General features: G+C 52.2%; 3 protein-coding genes across 3 annotated transcripts; 1 reads left to right on the top strand and 2 right to left on the bottom strand.

Annotated features, from left to right (window-relative positions):
- The first annotated feature begins 19000 nt into the window (after positions 1-19000).
- On the top strand, positions 19001-19381 carry LOC144827889 (histone H2B 1.2-like). Its single transcript, XM_078686050.1, has one exon. It carries the CDS (start codon positions 19001-19003, stop codon positions 19379-19381), a length of 381 nt encoding a protein of 126 aa, XP_078542176.1.
- Positions 19382-20329: 948 nt separating this feature from the next.
- Positions 20330-20800, bottom strand: LOC144826983 (histone H3). Its single transcript, XM_078685446.1, has one exon. The coding sequence runs from the start codon at positions 20738-20740 to the stop codon at positions 20330-20332; it is 411 nt and encodes a 136-aa protein (XP_078541572.1). The 5' UTR covers positions 20741-20800.
- An 814-nt stretch (positions 20801-21614) lies between these two features.
- LOC144826982 (histone H1.3-like) lies at positions 21615-22309 on the bottom strand. The gene has a single exon (XM_078685445.1). The coding sequence runs from the start codon at positions 22307-22309 to the stop codon at positions 21665-21667; it is 645 nt and encodes a 214-aa protein (XP_078541571.1). The 3' UTR covers positions 21615-21664.
- Between the last annotated feature and the right edge of the window lie 1543 nt (positions 22310-23852).

Raw genomic sequence — 23852 nt, 5'->3', positions numbered from 1 at the left:
TGGAAGTAGGCCCAAGGCCTTGCAGGCCTTTCCGGATACTGTGAAGGGGTGAAATAGACTTTATTGGGCATGTGGAGTGTTTTGCTTTAACACCTCCAGCCAGTGGTATAACCTGAATTCTTACCCTGCACCGAGCTCCATAACCCTGGGTAGAAGGTGTGACTTCTTCCCCTTGAAGCTTAACACCTCCAAATCTCACAGGTATCAGTAACATTGGTGCCTGGAGGCTGGAAGTAGGCACAAGGCCTTGAAGGCCTTTCCTGATACTGGGAAAGGGTGAAATAAACTGTACTGGGCATGTGAGTTGTTTTGCTTAAACACCTCCAGCCAGGGGGATAACCTACAATCTTACCCTGCGCTGAGCTCCATAACCCTGGGTACAAAGTGTGACTTCATCCCCTTGAAGCTTAACACCACCAAATGTCACAGGTATCAGTAAAATTGGTGCCCGGAAGCTGGAAGTAGGCCCAAGGCCTTGCAGGCCTTTCCTGATACTGTGAAAGGGGTGAAATAGACTTTATTGGGCATGTGGAGTGTTTTGCTTTAACACCTCCAGCCAGGGGGATAACCTAAAATCTTACCCTGCGCTGAGCTCCATAACCCTGGGTAGAAAGTGTGACTTCATCCCCTTGAAGCTTAACACCACCAAATGTCACAGGTATCAGTAAAATTGGTGCCTGGAAGCTGGAAGTAGGCCCAAGGCCTTGCAGGCCTTTCCTGATACTGTGAAGGGGTGAAATAGACTTTTTTGGGCATGTGGAGTGTTTTGCTTTAACACCTCTAGCCAGGGGGATAACCTGAAATCTTACCCTGCGCTGAGCTCCATAACCCTGGGTAGAAGGTGTGACTTCATCCCCTTGAAGCTTAACACCACCAAATGTCACAGGTATGAGTAACATTGGTGCCTGGAGGCTGGAAGTAGGCCCAAGGCCTTGCATGCCTTTCCTGATACTGTGAAGGGGTGAAATAGACTTTAATGGGCATGTGGAGTGTTTTGCTTTAACACCTCCAGCCAGGGGGATAACCTAAAATCTTACCCTGCGCTGAGCTCCATAACCCTGGGTAGAAAGTGTGACTTCATCCCCTTGAAGCTTAACACCACCAAATGTCACAGGTATCAGTACAATTGGTGCCTGGAAGCTGGAAGTAGGCCCAAGGCCTTGCATGCCTTTCCAGATACTGTGGAGGGGTGAAATAGACTTTATTGGGCATGTGGTGTGTTTTGCTTTAACACCTCAAGCCGGGGGGATAACCTGGAATCTTACCCTGCGCTGAGCTCCATAACCCTGGGTAAAAGGTGTGACTTCATCCCCTTGAAGCTTAACACCACCAAATGTCACAGGTGTCAGTAACATTGGTGCCTGGGGGCTGGAAGTAGGGCCAAGGCCTTGCAGGCCTTTCCTGATACTGTGAAGGGGTGAAATAGACTTTTTTGGGCATGTGGAGTGTTTTGCTTTAACACCTCTAGCCAGGGGGATAACCTGAAATCTTACCCTGCGCTGAGCTCCATAACCCTGGGTAGAAGGTGTGACTTCATCCCCTTGAAGCTTAACACCACCAAATGTCACAGGTATGAGTAACATTGGTGCCTGGAGGCTGGAAGTAGGCCCAAGGCCTTGCATGCCTTTCCTGATACTGTGAAGGGGTGAAATAGACTTTAATGGGCATGTGGAGTGTTTTGCTTTAACACCTCCAGCCAGGGGGATAACCTAAAATCTTACCCTGCGCTGAGCTCCATAACCCTGGGTAGAAAGTGTGACTTCATCCCCTTGAAGCTTAACACCACCAAATGTCACAGGTATCAGTAAAATTGGTGCCTGGGAGCTGGAAGTAGGCCCAAGGCCTTGCATGCCTTTCCAGATACTGTGGAGGGGTGAAATAGACTTTATTGGGCATGTGGTGTGTTTTGCTTTAACACCTCAAGCCGGGGGGATAACCTGGAATCTTACCCTGCGCTGAGCTCCATAACCCTGGGTAAAAGGTGTGACTTCATCCCCTTGATGCTTAACACTAACAAATGTCACAGGTGTCAGTAACATTGGTGCCTGGGGGCTGGAAGTAGGCCCAAGGCCTTGCAGGCCTTTCCTGATACTGTGAAGGGGTGAAATAGACTGTGTTGGGCAAGTGAAGTGTTTTGCTTTAACACCTGCAGCCAGGGGGATAACCTGAATTGTTACCCTGCACTGAGCTCCATAACCCTGGGTAGAAGGTGTGACTTCTTCCCCTTGAAGCTTAACACCACCAAATGTCACAGGTATCAGTAACATTGGTGCCTGGAGGATGGAAGTAGGCCCAAGGCCTTGCAGGCCTTTCCTGATACTGTGAAGGGGTGAAATAGACTTTATTGGGCATGTGAAGTGTTTTGCTTTAACACCTCCAGCCAGGGGGATAATCTGAAATCTTACCCTGCGCTGAGCTCCATAACCCTGGGTAAAAGGTGTGCCTTCATCCCCTTGAAGCTCAACACCACCAAATGTCACAGGTATCAGTAACATTGGTGCCTGGAGGCTGGAAGTAGGACCAAGGCCTTGCAGGTCCTTCCTGATACTGTGAAGGGGTGAAATAGACTTTATTGGGCATGTGAAGTATTTTGCTTTAACACCTCCAGCCAGGGGGATAACCCCAATTCTTACCCTGCGCTGAGTTCCATAACCCTAGGTAGAAAGTGTGACTTCATCCCCTTGAAGCTGAACACCACCAAATGTCACCGGTATCAGTAAAATTGGTGCCTGGAAGCTGGAAGTAGGCCCAAGGCCTTGCAGGCCTTTCCTGATACTGTGAAAGGGGTGAAATAGACTTTATTGGGCATGTGGAGTGTTTTGCTTTAACACCTCCAGCCAGGGGGATAACCCCAATTCTTACCCTGCGCTGAGCTCCATAACCCTGGGTAGAAAGTGTGACTTCATCCCCTTGAAGCTGAACACCACCAAATGTCACCGGTATCAGTAAAATTTGTGCCTGGAAGCTGGAAGTAGGCCCAAGGCCTTGCAGGCCTTTCCTGATACTGTGAAAGGGGTGAAATAGACTTTTTTGGGCATGTGGAGTGTTTTGCTTTAACACCTCTAGCCAGGGGGATAACCTGAAATCTTACCCTGTGCTGAGCTCCATAACCCTGGGTAGAAGGTGTGACTTCATCCCCTTGAAGCTTAACACCACCAAATGTCACAGGTATGAGTAACATTGGTGCCTGGAGGCTGGAAGTAGGCCCAAGGCCTTGCATGCCTTTCCTGATACTGTGAAGGGGTGAAATAGACTTTAATGGGCATGTGGAGTGTTTTGCTTTAACACCTCCAGCCAGGGGGATAACCTAAAATCTTACCCTGCGCTGAGCTCCATAACCCTGGGTAGAGAGTGTGACTTCATCCCCTTGAAGCTTAACACCACCAAATGTCACAGGTATCAGTAAAATTGGTGCCTGGGAGCTGGAAGTAGGCCCAAGGCCTTGCATGCCTTTCCAGATACTGTGGAGGGGTGAAATAGACTTTATTGGGCATGTGAAGTGTTTTGCTTTAACACCTCAAGCCAGGGGGATTACCTGGAATCTTACCCTGCGCTGTGCTCCATAACCCTGGGTAAAAGGTGTGACTTCATCCCCTTGAAGCTTAACACCACCAAATGTCACAGGTATCAGTAACATTGGTGCCTGGAGGCTGGAAGTAGGCACAAGGCCTTGCAGGCCTTTCCTGGTACTTTGAAAGGGGTGAAATAGACTTTATTGGGCAAGTGAAGTGTTTTGCTTTAACACCTCAAGCCAGGGCGATAACATGAAATCTTACCCTGCGCTGAGCTCCATAACCCTGGGTAGAAGGTGGGACTTCTTCCCCTTGAAGCTTAACACCACCAAATGTCACAGGTATCAGTAACATTGGTGCCTGGAGGCTGGAAGTAGGCACAAGGCCTTACAGGCCTTTCCTGATACTGGGAAAGGGTGAAATACACTGTACTGGGCATGTGAGGTGTTTTGCTTAAACACCTCAAGCCAGGGGGATAACCTGAAATATTACCCTGCGCTGAGCTCCATAACCCTGGGTAGAAGGTGTGACTTTTTCCCCTTTAGGCTTAACACCACCAAATGTCACAGGTGTCAGTAACATTGGTGCCTGGGGGCTGGAAGTAGGCCCAAGGCCTTGCAGGCCTTTCCTGATACTGTGAAGGGGTGAAATAGACTGTGTTGGGCAAGTGAAGTGTTTTGCTTTAACACCTGCAGCCAGGGGGATAACCTGAATTGTTACCCTGCACTGAGCTCCATAACCCTGGGTAGAAGGTGTGACTTCTTCCCCTTGAAGCTTAACACCACCAAATGTCACAGGTATCAGTAACATTGGTGCCTGGAGGATGGAAGTAGGCCCAAGGCCTTGCAGGCCTTTCCTGATACTGTGAAGGGGTGAAATAGACTTTATTGGGCATGTGAAGTGTTTTGCTTTAACACCTCCAGCCAGGGGGATAATCTGAAATCTTACCCTGCGCTGAGCTCCATAACCCTGGGTAAAAGGTGTGCCTTCATCCCCTTGAAGCTCAACACCACCAAATGTCACAGGTATCAGTAACATTGGTGCCTGGAGGCTGGAAGTAGGACCAAGGCCTTGCAGGTCCTTCCTGATACTGTGAAGGGGTGAAATAGACTTTATTGGGCATGTGAAGTGTTTTGCTTTAACACCTCCAGCCAGGGGGATAACCCCAATTCTTACCCTGCGCTGAGCTCCATAACCCTGGGTAGAAAGTGTGACTTCATCCCCTTGAAGCTGAACACCACCAAATGTCACCGGTATCAGTAAAATTGGTGCCTGGAAGCTGGAAGTAGGCCCAAGGCCTTGCAGGCCTTTCCTGATACTGTGAAAGGGGTGAAATAGACTTTATTGGGCATGTGGAGTGTTTTGCTTTAACACCTCCAGCCAGGGGGATAACCCCAATTCTTACCCTGCGCTGAGCTCCATAACCCTGGGTAGAAAGTGTGACTTCATCCCCTTGAAGCTGAACACCACCAAATGTCACCGGTATCAGTAAAATTTGTGCCTGGAAGCTGGAAGTAGGCCCAAGGCCTTGCAGGCCTTTCCTGATACTGTGAAAGGGGTGAAATAGACTTTATTGGGCATGTGGAGTGTTTTGCTTTAACACCTCCAGCCAGGGGGATAACCTAAAATCTTACCCTGCGCTGAGCTCCATAACCCTGGGTAGAAAGTGTGACTTCATCCCCTTGAAGCTTAACACCACCAAATGTCACAGGTATCAGTAAAATTGGTGCCTGGAAGCTGGAAGTAGGCCCAAGGCCTTGCATGCCTTTCCTGATACTGTGAAGGGGTGAAATAGACTTTTTTGGGCATGTGGAGTGTTTTGCTTTAACACCTCTAGCCAGGGGGATAACCTGAAATCTTACCCTGCGCTGAGCTCCATAACCCTGGGTAGAAGGTGTGACTTCATCCCCTTGAAGCTTAACACCACCAAATGTCACAGGTATGAGTAACATTGGTGCCTGGAGGCTGGAAGTAGGCCCAAGGCCTTGCATGCCTTTCCTGATACTGTGAAGGGGTGAAATAGACTTTAATGGGCATGTGGAGTGTTTTGCTTTAACACCTCCAGCCAGGGGGATAACCTAAAATCTTACCCTGCGCTGAGCTCCATAACCCTGGGTAGAAAGTGTGACTTCATCCCCTTGAAGCTTAACACCACCAAATGTCACAGGTATCAGTAAAATTGGTGCCTGGGAGCTGGAAGTAGGCCCAAGGCCTTGCATGCCTTTCCAGATACTGTGGAGGGGTGAAATAGACTTTATTGGGCATGTGGTGTGTTTTGCTTTAACACCTCAAGCCGGGGGGATAACCTGGAATCTTACCCTGCGCTGAGCTCCATAACCCTGGGTAAAAGGTGTGACTTCATCCCCTTGAAGCTTAACACCACCAAATGTCACAGGTGTCAGTAACATTGGTGCCTGGGGGCTGGAAGTAGGCCCAAGGCCTTGCAGGCCTTTCCTGATACTGTGAAGGGGTGAAATAGACTTTTTTGGGCATGTGGAGTGTTTTGCTTTAACACCTCTAGCCAGGGGGATAACCTGAAATCTTACCCTGCGCTGAACTCCATAACCCTGGGTAGAAGGTGTGACTTCATCCCCTTGAAGCTTAACACCACCAAATGTCACAGGTATCAGTAACATTGGTGCCTGGAGGCTGGAAGTAGGCCCAAGGCCTTGCATGCCTTTCCTGATACTGTGAAGGGGTGAAATAGACTTTAATGGGCATGTGGAGTGTTTTGCTTTAACACCTCTAGCCAGGGGGATAACCTGAAATCTTACCCTGCGCTGAGCTCCATAACAATGGGTAGAAGGTGTGACTTCATCCCCTTGACGCTTAGCACCTCCAAATGTCACAGGTATCAGTAAAATTGGTGCCTGGAGGCTGGAAGTAGGCCCAAGGCCTTGCATGCCTTTCCTGATACTGTGAAGGGGTGAAATAGACTTTAATGGGCATGTGGAGTGTTTTGCTTTAACACCTCCAGCCAGGGGGATAACCTAAAATCTTACCCTGCGCTGAGCTCCATAACCCTGGGTAGAAAGTGTGACTTCATCCCCTTGAAGCTTAACACCACCAAATGTCACAGGTATCAGTAAAATTGGTGCCTGGAAGCTGGAAGTAGGCCCAAGGCCTTGCATGCCTTTCCAGATACTGTGGAGGGGTGAAATAGACTTTATTGGGCATGAGAAGTGTTTTGCTTCAACACATCCAGCTAGGGGTGAAAAGCTGAAATCTTACCCTGCACTGAGCTCCATAACCCTGGGTAGAAGGTGTGACTTCATCCCCTTGAAGTTGAACAACACCAAATGTCACAGGTATCAGTACAATTGGTGTCTGGAGGCTGGAAGTAGTCCCAAGGCCTTGCTTGCCTTTCCTGATACTGGGAAAGGGTGAAATACACTGTACTGGGGATGTGAGGTGTTTTGCCTAAACACCTCAAGCCAGGGGGATAACCTAAAATCTTACCCTGCGCTGAGCTCCATAACCCTGGGTAGAAAGTGTGACCTCATCCCCTTGAAGCTTAACACCACCAAATGTCACAGGTATCAGTACAATTGGTGCCTGGAGGCTGGAAGTAGGCCCAAGGCCTTGCAGGCCTTTCCTGATACTGTGAAGGGGTGAAATAGACTTTATTGGGCATGTGGAGTGTTTTGCTTTAACACCTCCAGCCAGGGGGATAACCTGAAATCTTACCCTGCGCTGAGCTCCATAACCCTGGGTAGAAGGTGTGACTTCTTCCCCTTGAAGCTTAACACCACCAAATGTCACAGGTATCAGTACAATTGGTGCCTGCTGGCTGGAAGTAGGCCCAAGGCCTTTCAGGCCTTTCCTGATACTGTAAAAGGGGTGAAATAGACTTTATTGGGCATGTGAAGTGTTTTGCTTTAACACCCCCAGCAAGGGGGACAACCTGAAATCTTACCCTGCGCTGAGCTCCATAACCCTGGGTAGAAGGTGTGACTTCTTCCCCTTGAAGCTTACCACCACCAAATGTCACAGGTATCAGTAACATTGGTGCCTGGAGGCTGGAAGAAGGCACAATGCCTTGCAGGCCTTTCCTGATACTGTGGAGGGGTGAAATAGACTTTATTGGGAATGAGAAGTGTTTTGTTTCAACACATCCAGCTAGGGGTGAAAAGCTGAAATCTTACCCTGCGCTGAGCTCCATAACCCTGGGTAGAAGGTGTTACTTCATCCCCTTGAAGTTGAACAACACCAAATGTCACAGGTATCAGTACAATTGGTGTCTGGAGGCTGGAAGTAGACCCAAGGCCTTGCAGGCCTTTCCTGATACTGTGAAGGGGTGAAATACAAATTATTGGGCATGTGAAGTGTTTTGCTTTAACACCTCAAGCCAGGGGGATAACCTGAAATCATACCCTGCACTGAGCTCCATTACCCTGGGTAGAAGGTGTGACTTCATCCCCTTGAAGCTTAACACCACCAAATGTCACAGGTATCAGTACAATTGGTGCCTGCAGGCTGGAAGTAGGCCCAAGGCCTTTCAGGCCTTTCCTGATACTGTGAAGGGGTGAAATAGACTTTATTGGGCATGTGAGGTGTTTTGCTTAAACACCTCCAGCCAGGGGGATAACCTAAAATATTACCCTGCGCTGAGCTTCATAAGCCTGGGTAGAAAGTGCGACTTCATCCCCTTGAAGCTTAACACCTCCAAATGTCACAGGTATCAGTGTAATTGGTGCCTGGAGGCTGGAAGTAGGCCCAAGGCCTTGTAGGCCTTTCCTGATACTGTGAAGGGGTGAAATAGACTTTAATGGGCATGTGGAGTGTTTTGCTTTAACACCTCCAGCCAGGGGGATAACCTAAAATCTTACCCTGCGCTGAGCTCCATAACCCTGGGTAGAAGGTGTGACTTCTTCCCCTTGAAGCTTAACACCACCAAATGTCACAGGTGTCAGTAACATTGGTGCCTGGGGGCTGGAAGTAGGCCCAAGGCCTTGCAGGCCTTTCCTGATACTGTGAAGGGGTGAAATAGACTTTAATGGGCATGTGGAGTGTTTTGCTTTAACACCTCCAGCCAGGGGGATAACCTAAAATCATACCCTGCGCTGAGCTCCATAACCCTGGGTAGAAGGTGTGACTTCTTCCCCTTGAAGCTTAACACCACCAAATGTCACAGGTATCAGTAACATTGGTGCCTGGAGGCCTGAAGTAGGCCCAAGGCCTTGCAGGCCTTTCCTGATACTGTGAAGGGGTGAAATACAAATTATTGGGCATGTGAAGTGTTTTGCTTTAACACCTCAAGCCAGGGGGATAACCTGAAATCATACCCTGCACTGAGCTCCATTACCCTGGGTAGAAGGTGTGACTTCATCCCCTTGAAGCTTAACACCACCAAATGTCACAGGTGTCAGTACAATTGGTGCCTGCAGGCTGGAAGTAGGCCCAAGGCCTTTCAGGCCTTTCCTGATACTGTGAAGGGGTGAAATAGACTTTATTGGGCATGTGAGGTGTTTTGCTTAAACACCTCCAGCCAGGGGGATAACCTAAAATATTACCCTGCGCTGAGCTTCATAACCCTGGGTAGAAAGTGCGACTTCATCCCCTTGAAGCTTAACACCTCCAAATGTCACAGGTATCAGTGTAATTGGTGCCTGGAGGCTGGAAGTAGGCCCAAGGCCTTGTAGGCCTTTTACTGATACTGTGAAGGGGTGAAATAGACTTTATTGGGCATGTGAAGTGTTTTGCTTTAACACCTCAAGCCAGGGGGATTACCTGGAATCTTACCCTGCGCTGAGCTCCATAACCCTGGGTAAAAGGTGTGACTTCATCCCCTTGAAGCTGAACACCTCCAAATGTCTCAAGTATCACAAAAACAGGTGCCTGGAGGCTGGAAACTGGCACTAGGCCTTGCAGGCCTTTCCTGATACTGTGAAGGGGTGAAATAGACTTTAATGGGCATGTGGAGTGTTTTGCTTTAACACCTCCAGCCAGGGGGATAACCTAAAATCTTACCCTGCGCTGAGCTCCATAACCCTGGGTAGAAGGTGTGACTTCTTCCCCTTGAAGCTTAACACCACCAAATGTCACAGGTATCTGTAGAATTTGTGACTGGAGGCTGGAAGTAGGCCCAAGGCCTTGCAGGCCTTTCCTGATACTGTGAAGGGGTGAAATAGACTTTATTGGGCATGTGAAGTGTTTTGCTTTAACACCTCCAGCCAGGGGGATAACCCCAATTCTTACCCTGCGCTGAGCTCCATAACCCTAAGGTAGAAAGTGTGACTTCATCCCCTTGAAGCTGAACACCACCAAATGTCACCGGTATCAGTAAAATTGGTGCCTGGAAGCTGGAAGTAGGCCCAAGGCCTTGCAGGCCTTTCCTGATACTGTGAAAGGGGTGAAATAGACTTTATTGGGCATGTGGAGTGTTTTGCTTTAACACCTCCAGCCAGGGGGATAACCCCAATTCTTACCCTGCGCTGAGCTCCATAACCCTGGGTAGAAAGTGTGACTTCATCCCCTTGAAGCTGAACACCACCAAATGTCACCGGTATCAGTAAAATTTGTGCCTGGAAGCTGGAAGTAGGCCCAAGGCCTTGCAGGCCTTTCCTGATACTGTGAAAGGGGTGACATAGACTTTATTGGGCATGTGGAGTGTTTTGCTTTAACACCTCCAGCCAGGGGGATAACCTAAAATCTTACCCTGCGCTGAGCTCCATAACCCTGGGTAGAAAGTGTGACTTCATCCCCTTGAAGCTTAACACCACCAAATGTCACAGGTATGAGTAACATTGGTGCCTGGAGGCTGGAAGTAGGCCCAAGGCCTTGCATGCCTTTAATGATACTGTGAAGGGGTGAAATAGACTTTAATGGGCATGTGGAGTGTTTTGCTTTAACACCTCCAGCCAGGGGGATAACCTAAAATCTTACCCTGCGCTGAGCTCCATAACCCTGGGTAGAAAGTGTGACTTCATCCCCTTGAAGCTTAACACCACCAAATGTCACAGGTATCAGTAAAATTGGTGCCTGGGAGCTGGAAGTAGGCCCAAGGCCTTGCATGCCTTTCCAGATACTGTGGAGGGGTGAAATAGACTTTATTGGGCATGTGGAGTGTTTTGCTTTAACACCTCCAGCCAGGGGGATAACCTAAAATCTTACCCTGCGCTGAGCTCCATAACCCTGGGTAGAAGGTGTGACTTCTTCCCCTTGAAGCTTAACACCACCAAATGTCACAGGTATCAGTAACATTGGTGCCTGGAGGCCTGAAGTAGGCACAAGGCCATGCAGGCCTTTCCTGATACTGGGAAAGGGTGAAATACACTGTACTGTGCATGTGAGGTGTTTTGCTTAAACACCTCAAGCCAGGGGGATAACCTGAAATATTACCCTGCGCTGAGCTCCATAACCCTGGGTAGAAGGTGTGACTTCTTCCCCTTTAAGCTTAACACCACCAAATGTCACAGGTGTCAGTAACATTGGTGCCTGGGGGCTGGAAGTAGGCCCAAGGCCTTGCAGGCCTTTCCTGATACTGTGAAGGGGTGAAATAGACTTTTTTGGGCATGTGGAGTGTTTTGCTTTAACACCTCTAGCCAGGGGGATAACCTGAAATCTTACCCTGCGCTGAGCTCCATAACCCTGGGTAGAAGGTGTGACTTCATCCCCTTGAAGCTTAACACCACCAAATGTCACAGGTATGAGTAACATTGGTGCCTGGAGGCTGGAAGTAGGCCCAAGGCCTTGCATGCCTTTCCTGATACTGTGAAGGGGTGAAATAGACTTTAATGGGCATGTGGAGTGTTTTGCTTTAACACCTCCAGCCAGGGGGATAACCTAAAATCTTACCCTGCGCTGAGCTCCATAACCCTGGGTAGAAAGTGTGACTTCATCCCCTTGAAGCTTAACACCACCAAATGTCACAGGTATCAGTAACATTGGTGCCTGGGAGCTGGAAGTAGGCCCAAGGCCTTGCATGCCTTTCCAGATACTGTGGAGGGGTGAAATAGACTTTATTGGGCATGTGGTGTGTTTTGCTTTAACACCTCAGGCCGGGGGGATAACCTGGAATCTTACCCTGCGCTGAGCTCCATAACCCTGGGTAAAAGGTGTGACTTCATCCCCTTGAAGCTTAACACCACCAAATGTCACAGGTGTCAGTAACATTGGTGCCTGGGGGCTGGAAGTAGGCCCAAGGCCTTGCAGGCCTTTCCTGATACTGTGAAGGGGTGAAATAGACTTTATTTTGCATGTGAAGTGTTTTTCTTTAACACCTCCAGCCAGGGGGATAACCCGAATTCTTACCCTGCACTGAGCTCCATAACCCTGGGTAGAAGGTGTGACTTCATCCCCTTGAAGCTTAACACCACCAAATGTCACAGGTGTCAGTAACATTGGTGCCTGGGGGCTGGAAGTAGGCCCAAGGCCTTGCAGGCCTTTCCTGATACTGTGAAGGGGTGAAATAGACTTTATTGGGCATGTGGTGTGTTTTGCTTTAACACCTCAAGCCGGGGGGATAACCTGGAATCTTACCCTGCGCTGAGCTCCATAACCCTGGGTAAAAGGTGTGACTTCATCCCCTTGAAGCTTAACACCACCAAATGTCACAGGTGTCAGTAACATTTGTGCCTGGGGGCTGGAAGTAGGCCCAAGGCCTTGCAGGCCTTTCCTGATACTGTGAAGGGGTGAAATAGACTTTTTTGGGCATGTGGAGTGTTTTGCTTTAACACCTCTAGCCAGGGGGATAACCTGAAATCTTACCCTGCGCTGAGCTCCATAACCCTGGGTAGAAGGTGTGACTTCATCCCCTTGAAGCTTAACACCACCAAATGTCACAGGTATGAGTAACATTGGTGCCTGGAGGCTGGAAGTAGGCCCAAGGCCTTGCATGCCTTTCCTGATACTGTGAAGGGGTGAAATAGACTTTAATGGGCATGTGGAGTGTTTTGCTTTAACACCTCCAGCCAGGGGGATAACCTAAAATCTTACCCTGCGCTGAGCTCCATAACCCTGGGTAGAAAGTGTGACTTCATCCCCTTGAAGCTTAACACCACCAAATGTCACAGGTATCAGTAAAATTGGTGCCTGGGAGCTGGAAGTAGGCCCAAGGCCTTGCATGCCTTTCCAGATACTGTGGAGGGGTGAAATAGACTTTATTGGGCATGTGGTGTGTTTTGCTTTAACACCTCAAGCCGGGGGGATAACCTGGAATCTTACCCTGCGCTGAGCTCCATAACCCTGGGTAAAAGGTGTGACTTCATCCCCTTGAAGCTTAACACCACCAAATGTCACAGGTGTCAGTAACATTGGTGCCTGGGGGCTGGAAGTAGGCCCAAGGCCTTGCAGGCCTTTCCTGATACTGTGAAGGGGTGAAATAGACTTTTTTGGGCATGTGGAGTGTTTTGCTTTAACACCTCTAGCCAGGGGGATAACCTGAAATCTTACCCTGCGCTGAGCTCCATAACCCTGGGTAGAAGGTGTGACTTCATCCCCTTGAAGCTTAACACCACCAAATGTCACAGGTATGAGTAACATTGGTGCCTGGAGGCTGGAAGTAGGCCCAAGGCCTTGCATGCCTTTCCTGATACTGTGAAGGGGTGAAATTGACTTTTTTGGGCATGTGGAGTGTTTTGCTTTAACACCTCCAGCCAGGGGGATAACCTAAAATCTTACCCTGCGCTGAGCTCCATAACCCTGGGTAGAAAGTGTGACTTCATCCCCTTGAAGCTTAACACCACCAAATGTCACAGGTATCAGTAAAATTGGTGCCTGGGAGCTGGAAGTAGGCCCAAGGCCTTGCATGCCTTTCCAGATACTGTGGAGGGGTGAAATAGACTTTATTGGGCATGTGGTGTGTTTTGCTTTAACACCTCAAGCCGGGGGGATAACCTGGAATCTTACCCTGCGCTGAGCTCCATAACCCTGGGTAAAAGGTGTGACTTCATCCCCTTGAAGCTTAACACCACCAAATGTCACAGGTGTCAGTAACATTGGTGCCTGGGGGCTGGAAGTAGGCCCAAGGCCTTGCAGGCCTTTCCTGATACTGTGAAGGGGTGAAATAGACTTTATTGGGCATGTGGTGTGTTTTGCTTTAACACCTCAAGCCGGGGGGATAACCTGGAATCTTACCCTGCGCTGAGCTCCATAACCCTGGGTAAAAGGTGTGACTTCATCCCCTTGAAGCTTAACACCACCAAATGTCACAGGTGTCAGTAACATTTGTGCCTGGGGGCTGGAAGTAGGCCCAAGGCCTTGCAGGCCTTTCCTGATACTGTGAAGGGGTGAAATAGACTTTTTTGGGCATGTGGAGTGTTTTGCTTTAACACCTCTAGCCAGGGGGATAACCTGAAATCTTACCCTGCGCTGAGCTCCATAACCCTGGGTAGAAGGTGTGACTTCATCCCCTTGAAGCTTAACACCACCAAATGTCACAGGTATGAGTAACATTGGTGCCTGGAGGCTGGAAGTAGGCCCAAGGCCTTGCATGCCTTTCCTGATACTGTGAAGGGGTGAAATAGACTTTAATGGGCATGTGGAGTGTTTTGCTTTAACACCTCCAGCCAGGGGGATAACCTAAATTCTTACCCTGCGCTGAGCTCCATAACCCTGGGTAGAAAGTGTGACTTCATGCCCTTGAAGCTTAACACCACCAAATGTCACAGGTATCAGTAAAATTGGTGCCTGGGAGCTGGAAGAAGACCCATGGCCTTGCCGGCCTCATCTGACACTGTGAAGGGGTGACATACACTTTATTGGACTTTTGAAGTGTGTTGTTTTCACACCCCCAGCCAGGAGTATAACCCTAAATATTACCCTGCGCGGAGTTCCTTAGCCCTGGGTAGGAGGAGTGACTTTGTACCCTTGAAGCTGCAGGCTTCATAATGTCACAAGTATCACGAAAATAGGTGCCTGGAGGTCGGAAATGTGCCTATGGTCTTGCAGGCCTGGGTCTGATACTGTAAAGGGGTTAGATACAGTGTTGGAATAAATAACTCTTTCGTTTTCCCACCGCCAGCCAGGGATGGAACCTGAAATCTTACCCTGCGCGGGGCTCCATAGCCCAGGCTCGTAGGAGCAACTGTATCCCCTTTGAAGATTAACTCCGCCAAATGTTACAAGTATCCCTATAAGAGGTGTTTGGAGGCTAGGAATGGGCCCACAGCCTTGTGCTGATACTGTAACAGGGGGGTATCTCACCCTGCGCGGAGCTCCATAGCCCTGTGCAGAAATAGACACTTTGTGCCTGCAGGCTAGAAATGGGCTTGGGACACTGAAGGCTAGGATCTGATAATGCAAAGTGCTTTATATACCTTTTGAATGACGTTTATTTTTCTCCGCCTCCAGCCTAAGGGGAAATCCTGAAATATTACCCTAATCTGAGCTCCATAGCCCTATGTAGAAAAAGTGACTTAGTCCCCTAGAACCTAAACATTGAGCAAAATATATATATATTTTGTATAAACAGTTTTAAATGGGTAAATTGTACCCGGATCGGAGCTCCATAAGCCGGGTAGAAAAAGTGACTTTGGCCCCTTGAACCTAGAGTTATTTGAAGAAGAAAAAAAAATTGTATGTGTATATATTTTTTTTTATTTATTTATTTTGGACCACCTTCAGCTTAGGGGGAAAACCTGAAGTTTTACCCGGATCGGAGCTCCACATCCTCGGGTAGAAACAGTGACGTTGTCCCCTTGAACCTCAAGTTAGTTAAAAAAAAAAAAAAAGTTTAGTTTTCTTTTTTTTTTGCCGACCTCCGGCTAAGGGGGAAAACCCGAAATTGTACCCGGATCGGAGCTCCCCAGCCCTGGGTAGAACAAGTGACTTTGTCCCCTTGAACCTAAGGAGACAGTAAAAAAAAAAAGTATATATAGTTTTTTTTGTTTTTTTTGCCGACCTCCAGCTAAGGGGGAAAACCGGAAATGTTACCCGAATCGGAGCTCACCAGCTCTGGGTAGGAAAAGTGACTTTGTCCCCTAGAACCTAAAGAGTTAGTAAAAAAATTTAAAAATGAGAATATATATATATTTTTTTTTTTTGACGACCTCCAGCTAAGGGGGAAATGTGGAAATTGTACCCGAATCAGAGCTCACCAGCCATGGCTAGAAACATGGCTTGAACATAAAGTTAGAAAAAAAGTGTATGTATCGTTTTTTTTTTTTGCCGACCTCCAGCTAAGGGGGAAATGCGGAAATTTTACCCGAATCGGAGCTCACCAGCCCTGGGTAGAAGTGGTGCCCACGTCCCCTTGAACCAAAATGTCCACACACAAAAAAGAAAAATACTGAAACCGCTGTTTAAAGGCCCAGAGGGACCCGTAAACGGACATGGTGGTTCACCACACAATTTCGGATCCCACACCCTCTTCCTATAGGCCTGCATGGGAACCCTACTTTATCGACTATTAAGCCCCAGGGCTTACAGCTCCTGGGTGGAAGACAAAGTTGGAGATAGCACGGCCGTTCCGCCGCCCAGCCATCTGGTCGCCGTAGCTGACTGGGCTATCTGGTCGCCGACCAGATGGCCCAGTGATCTGCGGCGACCAGATGGCCGGGCGGCGAAATGGCCGCGCTAACTCCAACTTTGTCTCCCAGCCAGGCGCTGTAAGCCCCCACTACGTGGGGGGCTTAATAGTCGGTGAACTGCGTGACTCGTGGGGCCCTGAGCCGGGCTAAACCCACCGTAGGTCCCCAGTCCAGGGCTCCATGATGGCAGGCCCCTGGACCGGGCTGAACCTGCCTTATCTCCCCTGTGAAGGACTCCAGGATAACGTGACCCTGGGACGGGCTAAACACCAATTAGGTCCCCAGGCCAGGGCTCCGTGATGGCAGGCCCCTGGACCGGGCTGAACCTACCTTAGGTCCCCAGTCCAGGGCTCCATGATGGCAGGCCCCTGGACCGGGCTGAACCCACCTTCGGTCCCCAGACAAGGGCTCCATGATGGCGGGCCCCTGGGCCGGGCTAAACCCACCGTAGGTCCCCAGTCCAGGGCTCCATGATGGCAGGCCCCTGGACCGGGCTGAACCCACCTTATGTCCCCAGTCCAGGCTCCATTATGGCGGGCCCCTGGGCCGGGCTAAACCTGCCTTATCTCCCCAGTGAAGGGCTCCAGGCTAACGGGACCCTGGGACGGGCTAAACACGCCTTAGGTCCCCAGGCAAGGGCTCCATGATGGCGGGTCCCTGGTCCGGGCTAAACCCACCGTAGGTCCCCAGGCAAGGGCTCCATGATGGCGGGCCACTGGTCCGAGCTAAACCCACCGTAGGTCCCCTGTCAAGGGCTCCATGATGGCGGGCCCCTGGGCCGGGCTAAACCTGCCTTATCTCCCCAGTGAAGGGCTCCAGGATAACGGGACCCTGGGACGGGCTAAGCCCACCATAGGTCCCCAGTCCAGGGCTCCATGATGGCAGGCCCCTGGACCGGGCTGAACCTGCCTTATCTCCCCAGTTAAGGGCTCCATGATGGCAGGCCACTGGACCGGGCTGAACCCACCTTAGGTCCCCAGTCCAGGGCTCCATGATGGCAGGCCCCTGGACCGGGCTGAACCCACTTTAGGTGCCCAGTCCAGGGCTCCGTGATGGCGGGCCCCTGGGCCGGGCTAAACACGCCTTAGGTCCCCAGTTTAGGGCTCCAGGATAACGGGACCCTGGGACGGGCTAAGCCCACCATAGGTCGACAGGCAAGGGCTCCATGATGGCGGGCCCCTGGGCCGGGCTAAACCTGCCTTATCTGGCCAGTGAAGGCTCCAGGCTAACGGAACCCTGGGACGGGCTAAGCCCACCATAGGCCATGATGGCAGGCCCCTGGACCGGGCTGAACCCACCGTAGGTCCCCAGACAAGGGGTACATAATGGCGGGCACCTGGGCCGGTCTAAACACCCCCTTAGTTCCGCAGGGAAGGGTTCCAGCATGGCGGGCTCGTGGGCCGGGCAAAAGCCCCCCATGGTCCCCAGTCCAGGGCTCCAGGATGGCGTGCCCCTGGTCCGGTCTAAACACCCCCTTAGGGACCCAGTCCAGGGCTCCTGGGCCACGGGACAGCGCCCGACATGGTAGGGTGGCACCGGAGCAAATCCCCTCGTATTGGGCTAGCGAGTAGCCGATCCCGGCTCTGCGGCAACAATAGTGCATAGACACAGCTCTCCCATGACATCGTGGTCGGCTCTTAAAAGAGCCTTTGGGTTGGTGTTTTGCGTTATTTTCCGTGGGCAAGTCGAGTGTTTAACCGCCGAATCCGTAGAGGGTGCGGCCCTGGCGCTTCAGGGCATAGACCACATCCATGGCGGTGACGGTCTTCCTCTTGGCGTGCTCGGTGTAGGTGACGGCATCCCGGATCACGTTCTCCAGGAAAACCTTGAGCACCCCGCGGGTCTCCTCGTAGATGAGGCCGGAGATGCGCTTGACTCGCCACGGCGCGCCAGGCGGCGAATGGCCGGCTTGGTGATGCCCTGGATGTTGTCCCGGAGCACCTTGCGGTGCCTCTTGGCGCCGCCTTTGCCGAGCCCCTTCCCTCCTTTGCCGCGTCCAGACATGTTCTCCTCTCGGTGCTGTGAGCAGAAATGAAGTCTCGACCAGCAGCGGCTGCTTATATGGAGGAGCAGCGGACCCGCGCGGGAGCCCTGTGACGATACCCTGTGAGGCGGGAGAGCCCGGCCACGGCCCGCCCTCCGCAGGGAGCGGGGGCTGGAGAGGCCGTTGCCGTTTGAAAAAGAGCGGGCTCCCAGCCCGCCTTTGTTATGGGTTGGCTCAGCAGCTGCCGCCGGTGCACTGATCACAGTCAAACACGCACACTCCTCCGTTCCAGGCCCCCACTTGTCACCGCGGCCCGCCTAACCCTCGCGTTCGGTGCCCGCTCGGCTGGGGCAAGTCTGCAAAATGTGTCCCTGAATATTCAAATTATACATGTATATACAAAAAAAAAAAAAAATCAAAAACATTAATATGGTCGGCCTCATGCTAGGCTTTGGGACGGGACAACATTAAAGTGTACGGCCAGAGCTTGGGCATGCCCCCCCTATGAAGCTACGGTGCGGTCTTCTTGTTGTCCCGGGCGGCGTTGCCGGCCAGCTCCAGGATCTCAGCGGTCAGGTACTCCAGCACTGCAGCCAGATAGACGGGGGCACCGGCGCCCACCCTCTCGGCGTAGCTTCCCTTCCGGAGCAGCCTGTGCACACGGCCCACGGGAAACTGGAGCCCGGCTCTGGAAGAGCGTGTCTTGGCCTTGGCGCGGGCCTTTCCTCCCTGCTTTCCTCTTCCAGACATGGCGATCGATCTAGGGTCTCAGTCACACAACAGAGAGAAGAATACTTCTCTTTCTGCTGGACTCGGTAATATAAAGACTTCGAGAGCGTCTGATTGGTTGACAGCTAGGCGCTGACAGTACTTCTCATTGGAGGAGGGCTTAACATAGGAAGTGGGGAGCCTGCCAATGAGAAGAGAGAGCTGGGAAGGAGACTGCTTTGCAGGCCAAGCCCATAAATACAAGTGCCGGGCCCTCCTTCCGTATTTCTTTCGGCTTCACAGCAAGCAGTGAAAGAGCGTCCACCATGCCTGAACCAGCCAAGTCCGCGCCGGCTCCCAAGAAGGGCTCTAAGAAAGCGCTCTCCAAGCCGCCCAAGAAGGACGGGAAGAAGCGCAGGAAAAGCAGGAAGGAAAGCTATGCCATCTACATTTACAAAGTGATGAAGCAGGTGCACCCAGATACCGGCATTTCCTCCAAGGCCATGGGCATCATGAACTCCTTCGTGAACGACATCTTCGAGCGCATCGCTAACGAGTCTTCCAAACTGGCTCTCTACAACTCGCGGCGCACCATCACCTCCCGGGAGATCCAGACTGCAGTCCGCCTTCTGCTGCCCGGAGAGCTGGCCAAGCACGCCGTGTCGGAGGGCACCAAGGCCGTCACCAAGTACACCAGCGCCAAGTAAGGCTTCGAGGCGCATCACCAACAAACACAACGGCTCTTTTAAGGGCCAATCACTTCCTCCTTTTAAGAGCTAATGTGCTTCTGTTATCACTTGAGAAATATGTGTTTTAGAAGGGTAATGTTGAGTGCAGAAAGGCCCGCTCTCACGGGGCTTGCTGCAGACCGAGGGCCGACAGAGCAGGCAACCCGTTTTGCCTCTTTAAATTAACATATTCCTATGAATGAGCCCTCGTTGGGACCAAGTGTCACATAAGCACTGTAACGATGAGGTTAAATAAACCCACTGGGAATTCGCGCATCTGCCCGTGGGCTTATTCTTTTCCATGTATGGGGCGAACAGTGTTTGTGTGAGCCGGTTTAACGTTGTGTTAGTACTTTTAAGACCCTGGGGAACGGCTATAATCCGCCCCGGGGCAAACGTTCCTGAAATCGGACACATGAACCCGATGTACTGGCAGCACAGATGCGCTATAGCGCTGGCTTGTGACCAGCGGATCCCTACACAACCCTCTACCCCCAAATAAGCGCTCTATTAAATGAAGGACACATTTAAGAGGTGTTTGTGCACTGTGAACACGGAGTGCTCCGGTTCCCCCCCAGAGCCGGTATAAGTTGCCCAGTACTCGAGGTACTCTCAGAACCCGACGTACCGGGAGCACAGATGCCCCATAGTGCTGGCTTGTGACCCGCGGATCCCGACCACAACCCTCCACCCAAACAACGCTTTAAAATGAAGGACACATTGGAGAGGTGTTTGTGCACTGTGAACACAGAGTGCTCTGGTTTCTCCAGAGCCGGCGGTATAAGTTGCCCAGTGCTCGAGGTACTCACAGCCCACCCTCCCTAACCTGTAAAACACGTGCCATGACAGATAAGATAAGCTCGTAGGTGACAGGGTGGTGGCCCTTAAAAGAGCCGTTGTGGTGGTTGTCCGGGTCGGTCTGTCGCCTTAGGCCCTCTCGCCTCGGATGCGACGTGCCAGCTGGATGTCCTTGGGCATGATGGTCACCCTCTTGGCGTGGATGGCGCACAGGTTGGTGTCCTCGAAGAGCCCGACCAGGTAGGCCTCGCTGGCCTCCTGCAGGGCCATGACGGCGGAGCTCTGGAAGCGCAGGTCGGTCTTGAAGTCCTGGGCGATCTCCCTCACCAGGCGCTGGAAGGGCAGCTTGCGGATGAGGAGCTCGGTGGACTTCTGGTAGCGGCGGATCTCGCGGAGGGCCACGGTGCCGGGCCGGTAGCGGTGAGGCTTCTTGACGCCGCCGGTGGCAGGCGCGCTCTTGCGGGCAGCCTTGGTGGCCAGCTGCTTGCGGGGCGCTTTGCCGCCGGTGGACTTGCGGGCTGTCTGCTTGGTGCGGGCCATGGCGGGAGCGGTCTCTCTCGGCGAAGGCAGAGAAGAATGGCGTCGAACGGGGAAAGAGCCCTATTTATGTCCTCACAGACGGAGGGCTGCTCTGGTTGGCTGAGGAGACCGCCCCACGTTCGAAAATAGCCCGCGGTGTGCAATGATTGGTTACTGGACTGGAGGCTGCAGCCTAGCTGTCCAATGAGCTGTGGATAAAAGAGAACCCTCCGGTTGGATGATGTAGCCGGAGCCCGCGCCCCGGCCAGCCTTTGTCTCCGTGTCCGTCCATCCGCTGGTGGTCCACCCGACCCCGGTCAGCCGGGAGAGGAGCCCGAGATGTCATGAGCACGCCGCCCTGGAACACTCCCCGTTACCTGCGCTCGATGGAAAGTTCACAATCGTCTGCTTTATGCAGACACTATGTCGAGTTTGCCCGGGTACAGTGAAAGCACCAACACACACACACACACACACGTTAGCACACGTTTATAATAAACTGAGGTCTCATAACTCCCAGACCCCCTTTTACCCGCCCCATGTCACCCTGGAGCACGCAGTGCCCTGCGCTCCATTTAAAGTTCACAATCGTCTGCTTTATGCATACACTATGTCGAGTCTGCCCGGGTACAGTGAAAGCACCGAGACACAAACACGTAAGTATTGCACATGTACTATGAACGGAGGTCTTATAACTCCCGGACCCCCTTGTTTTCTATGTGATAACGATTTCAATCCACTCAGCACCGAAAGAGCCGTTTTATATGGCCAAGATCACACGCAGCACTCGCCTGTGAAACGGTGCGCTGGGATGTTTTGTGCGGTTTATTTTTGGAAAAGTGGGGCATTGGGTGGGTGCAAAGGTGGGGATGAACACGCTCTCTTCTAGACAGGGTGGTGGCCCTTAAAAGAGCCTTTGTGTTTGCAGTGTCTCGGTGCAAGCCCTTACTTCTTCTTGGGTGCTGCCTTTTTGGGCTTGGCTGCTTTGGGCTTGGCTGCCTTGGGTTTGACTACCTTGGCAGGGCTTTTCTTGGCTACTTTGGGCTTCGCCGCCTTGGCTTTCGCTGGGCTCTTGGCAGCCTTCTTGGCGGGGGCAGCCTTGGGCTTCTTGGGGCTCTTGGCTGCCGCCGGCTTCTTGACCTTCTTCGGGCTCTTCTTGACCCCCGCGGGAGCCTTTTTGGGCTTCTTGGCGGCAGGGGCAGCTTTCTTGGCCGCTGGCTTCTTGGTGGCTGTCTTCTTTGCCGCCTTCTTGCCCACCAGCTGCTTCTTGTTCACCTTGAAGGAGCCGGAGGCCCCGGTGCCCTTCAGCTGGGCTAGGGCGCCTTTGCTGACCAGGCTCTTCAGGGAGACCTTTACTCGGCCCTTGTTCTTGTCCGCATCGTAGCCGGCGGCGAGCAGCCCCTTCTTCAGGGCCGACAGGGAGACTCCCTTCCTCTCGGCCGAGGCAGTCACCACCTTCATAATCATGTCGGACACGCTGGGACCGGAAGGCTTCTTGGCCTTGGAGGCCCCCGCTGCTTTCTTCTGCTGCTTCTTCTTGGGGGCGACCTCAGCGGGAGGAGCCGCGACGGCGGGAGCGGTTTCTGCCATTGTAATGCAAGTCTGGGCGCAGGCACGGTCAGAGAACAGAAATGTACCGCCCGAGCCGAGCCCCGTGCATATATAGGGAGGAGCCAGCCCCTGATTGGTCCCGGGGAGAGAGGGCTGTGCGAGGCGCACTCGGCTCCCTGCTCCCAGCTGACTTTTGTGTTTCCTACCATCGGAATAACTAAGTTTTAAAACACAATCACTGAAACACACGCTCCCAGGCACACATGAAAAGAAGCCCAGCTTCAGCCCCTTCCCGCCCCCGCCCCCGTTTCAGCTGCCCCCGTCCTCAGAGGCTCGTAATGCCCCGTGGATCTCTGCCCTCCCCCGATGGCTGACGCCTCCGTGCCTGGAATCCCGGGCCCCGGGCCCCTTTTCCCCGGTCCACCCTCGCGCTCCGAGGCCGGGAGCGGCGGCCCGCGGGCGGGAGGGGCCTCCTGCAGGGAGCGGGCCCTGTGGCGGCGCAGTGGGGCTCCGGGGGCCGCGGGGAACGGGTTCTGGAACTGGCCGAAGTAACACAGGGCTCCGCCGGCCGAGCGCGGGGAGTGGAGACAATGCCCGGGGTCCAGGGGGGCCCTCGCCGCGCGCCTGCACCCTCGGCTGTGGCACCCACGAGTCGGGGGCAGCCGGGGGACTTTCACAAGCAGCGGGGCACGGTCCGGGCTCAGGCATCACCAGGGTGCTGCGCGCTGATAGCTGCACATGCAAGCAGAGGGCATTCACTGCCAAGGGCCGAGCTGGAGGAGACGGGCGCAGACTCAACATCATAAGCACACAGTGGCACGGTGAAGGCAGGCGGCCGAGTTAGGCCTGCATGATTAACGGCACCCCGAGGGAGAGCAGAGGGTGTGAATGCACCTGAAATGGTGACCCCCCCCAGTACCTGCATGGAGGCACTCTGCTGAGCTGCTTTTTTACAGCTGGAGTTAGGTTTTTTACCACTCAGGTGACGTACGTAGAAGGGAACCGACCTTAACAACGCGGTCAAAACACGTGACTATCACTGTTGTAGTGAGCCCGATTGCTGGCGTGGGGACCACTCCTGAATCAAATGGTCTGTCAAGAGAGCGAACAGTGCCCACGAATCAGATTCTGCGCCTGGCAGCCTGATTGAGATCTACTGCTAATTACAGGCTTTCGCTTTGGATGTAGGCAGAGGGAACCAAAAATAAAACACTTCACATAGTCCAAAACGTATATGAACACCATTCACAGTTTCAGATCTTAGCCTTCAGGTACTCTGGCCCATCCCTAGCTTGTCACTGGTATCACTAAAACTGGTGCCTGGGGCCTGGAAACACACCCAAGGCCTTGCAGGTCTTTCCTGATACTGTGAAGGGGTGAAATAAATGTTATTGGGCATGTGAGGTGTTTTGCTTTAACACCTCCATCCAGGGGGATGACCTGAATCCTTACCCTGCGCTGAGCTCCATAACCCTGGGTTGAAGGTGTGACTTCATCCCCTTGAAGCTTAACACCACCACATGTCACAGGTATCAGTAACATTGGTGCCTGGAGGCTGGAAGTAGGCACAAGGCCTTGCAGG

This window comes from Lissotriton helveticus, chromosome 4_1 (genome assembly GCF_964261635.1).
Source record: "Lissotriton helveticus chromosome 4_1, aLisHel1.1, whole genome shotgun sequence".
Taxonomy (NCBI): domain Eukaryota; kingdom Metazoa; phylum Chordata; class Amphibia; order Caudata; family Salamandridae; genus Lissotriton; species Lissotriton helveticus.
This window is presented reverse-complemented; position numbering and strand designations above follow the sequence as displayed.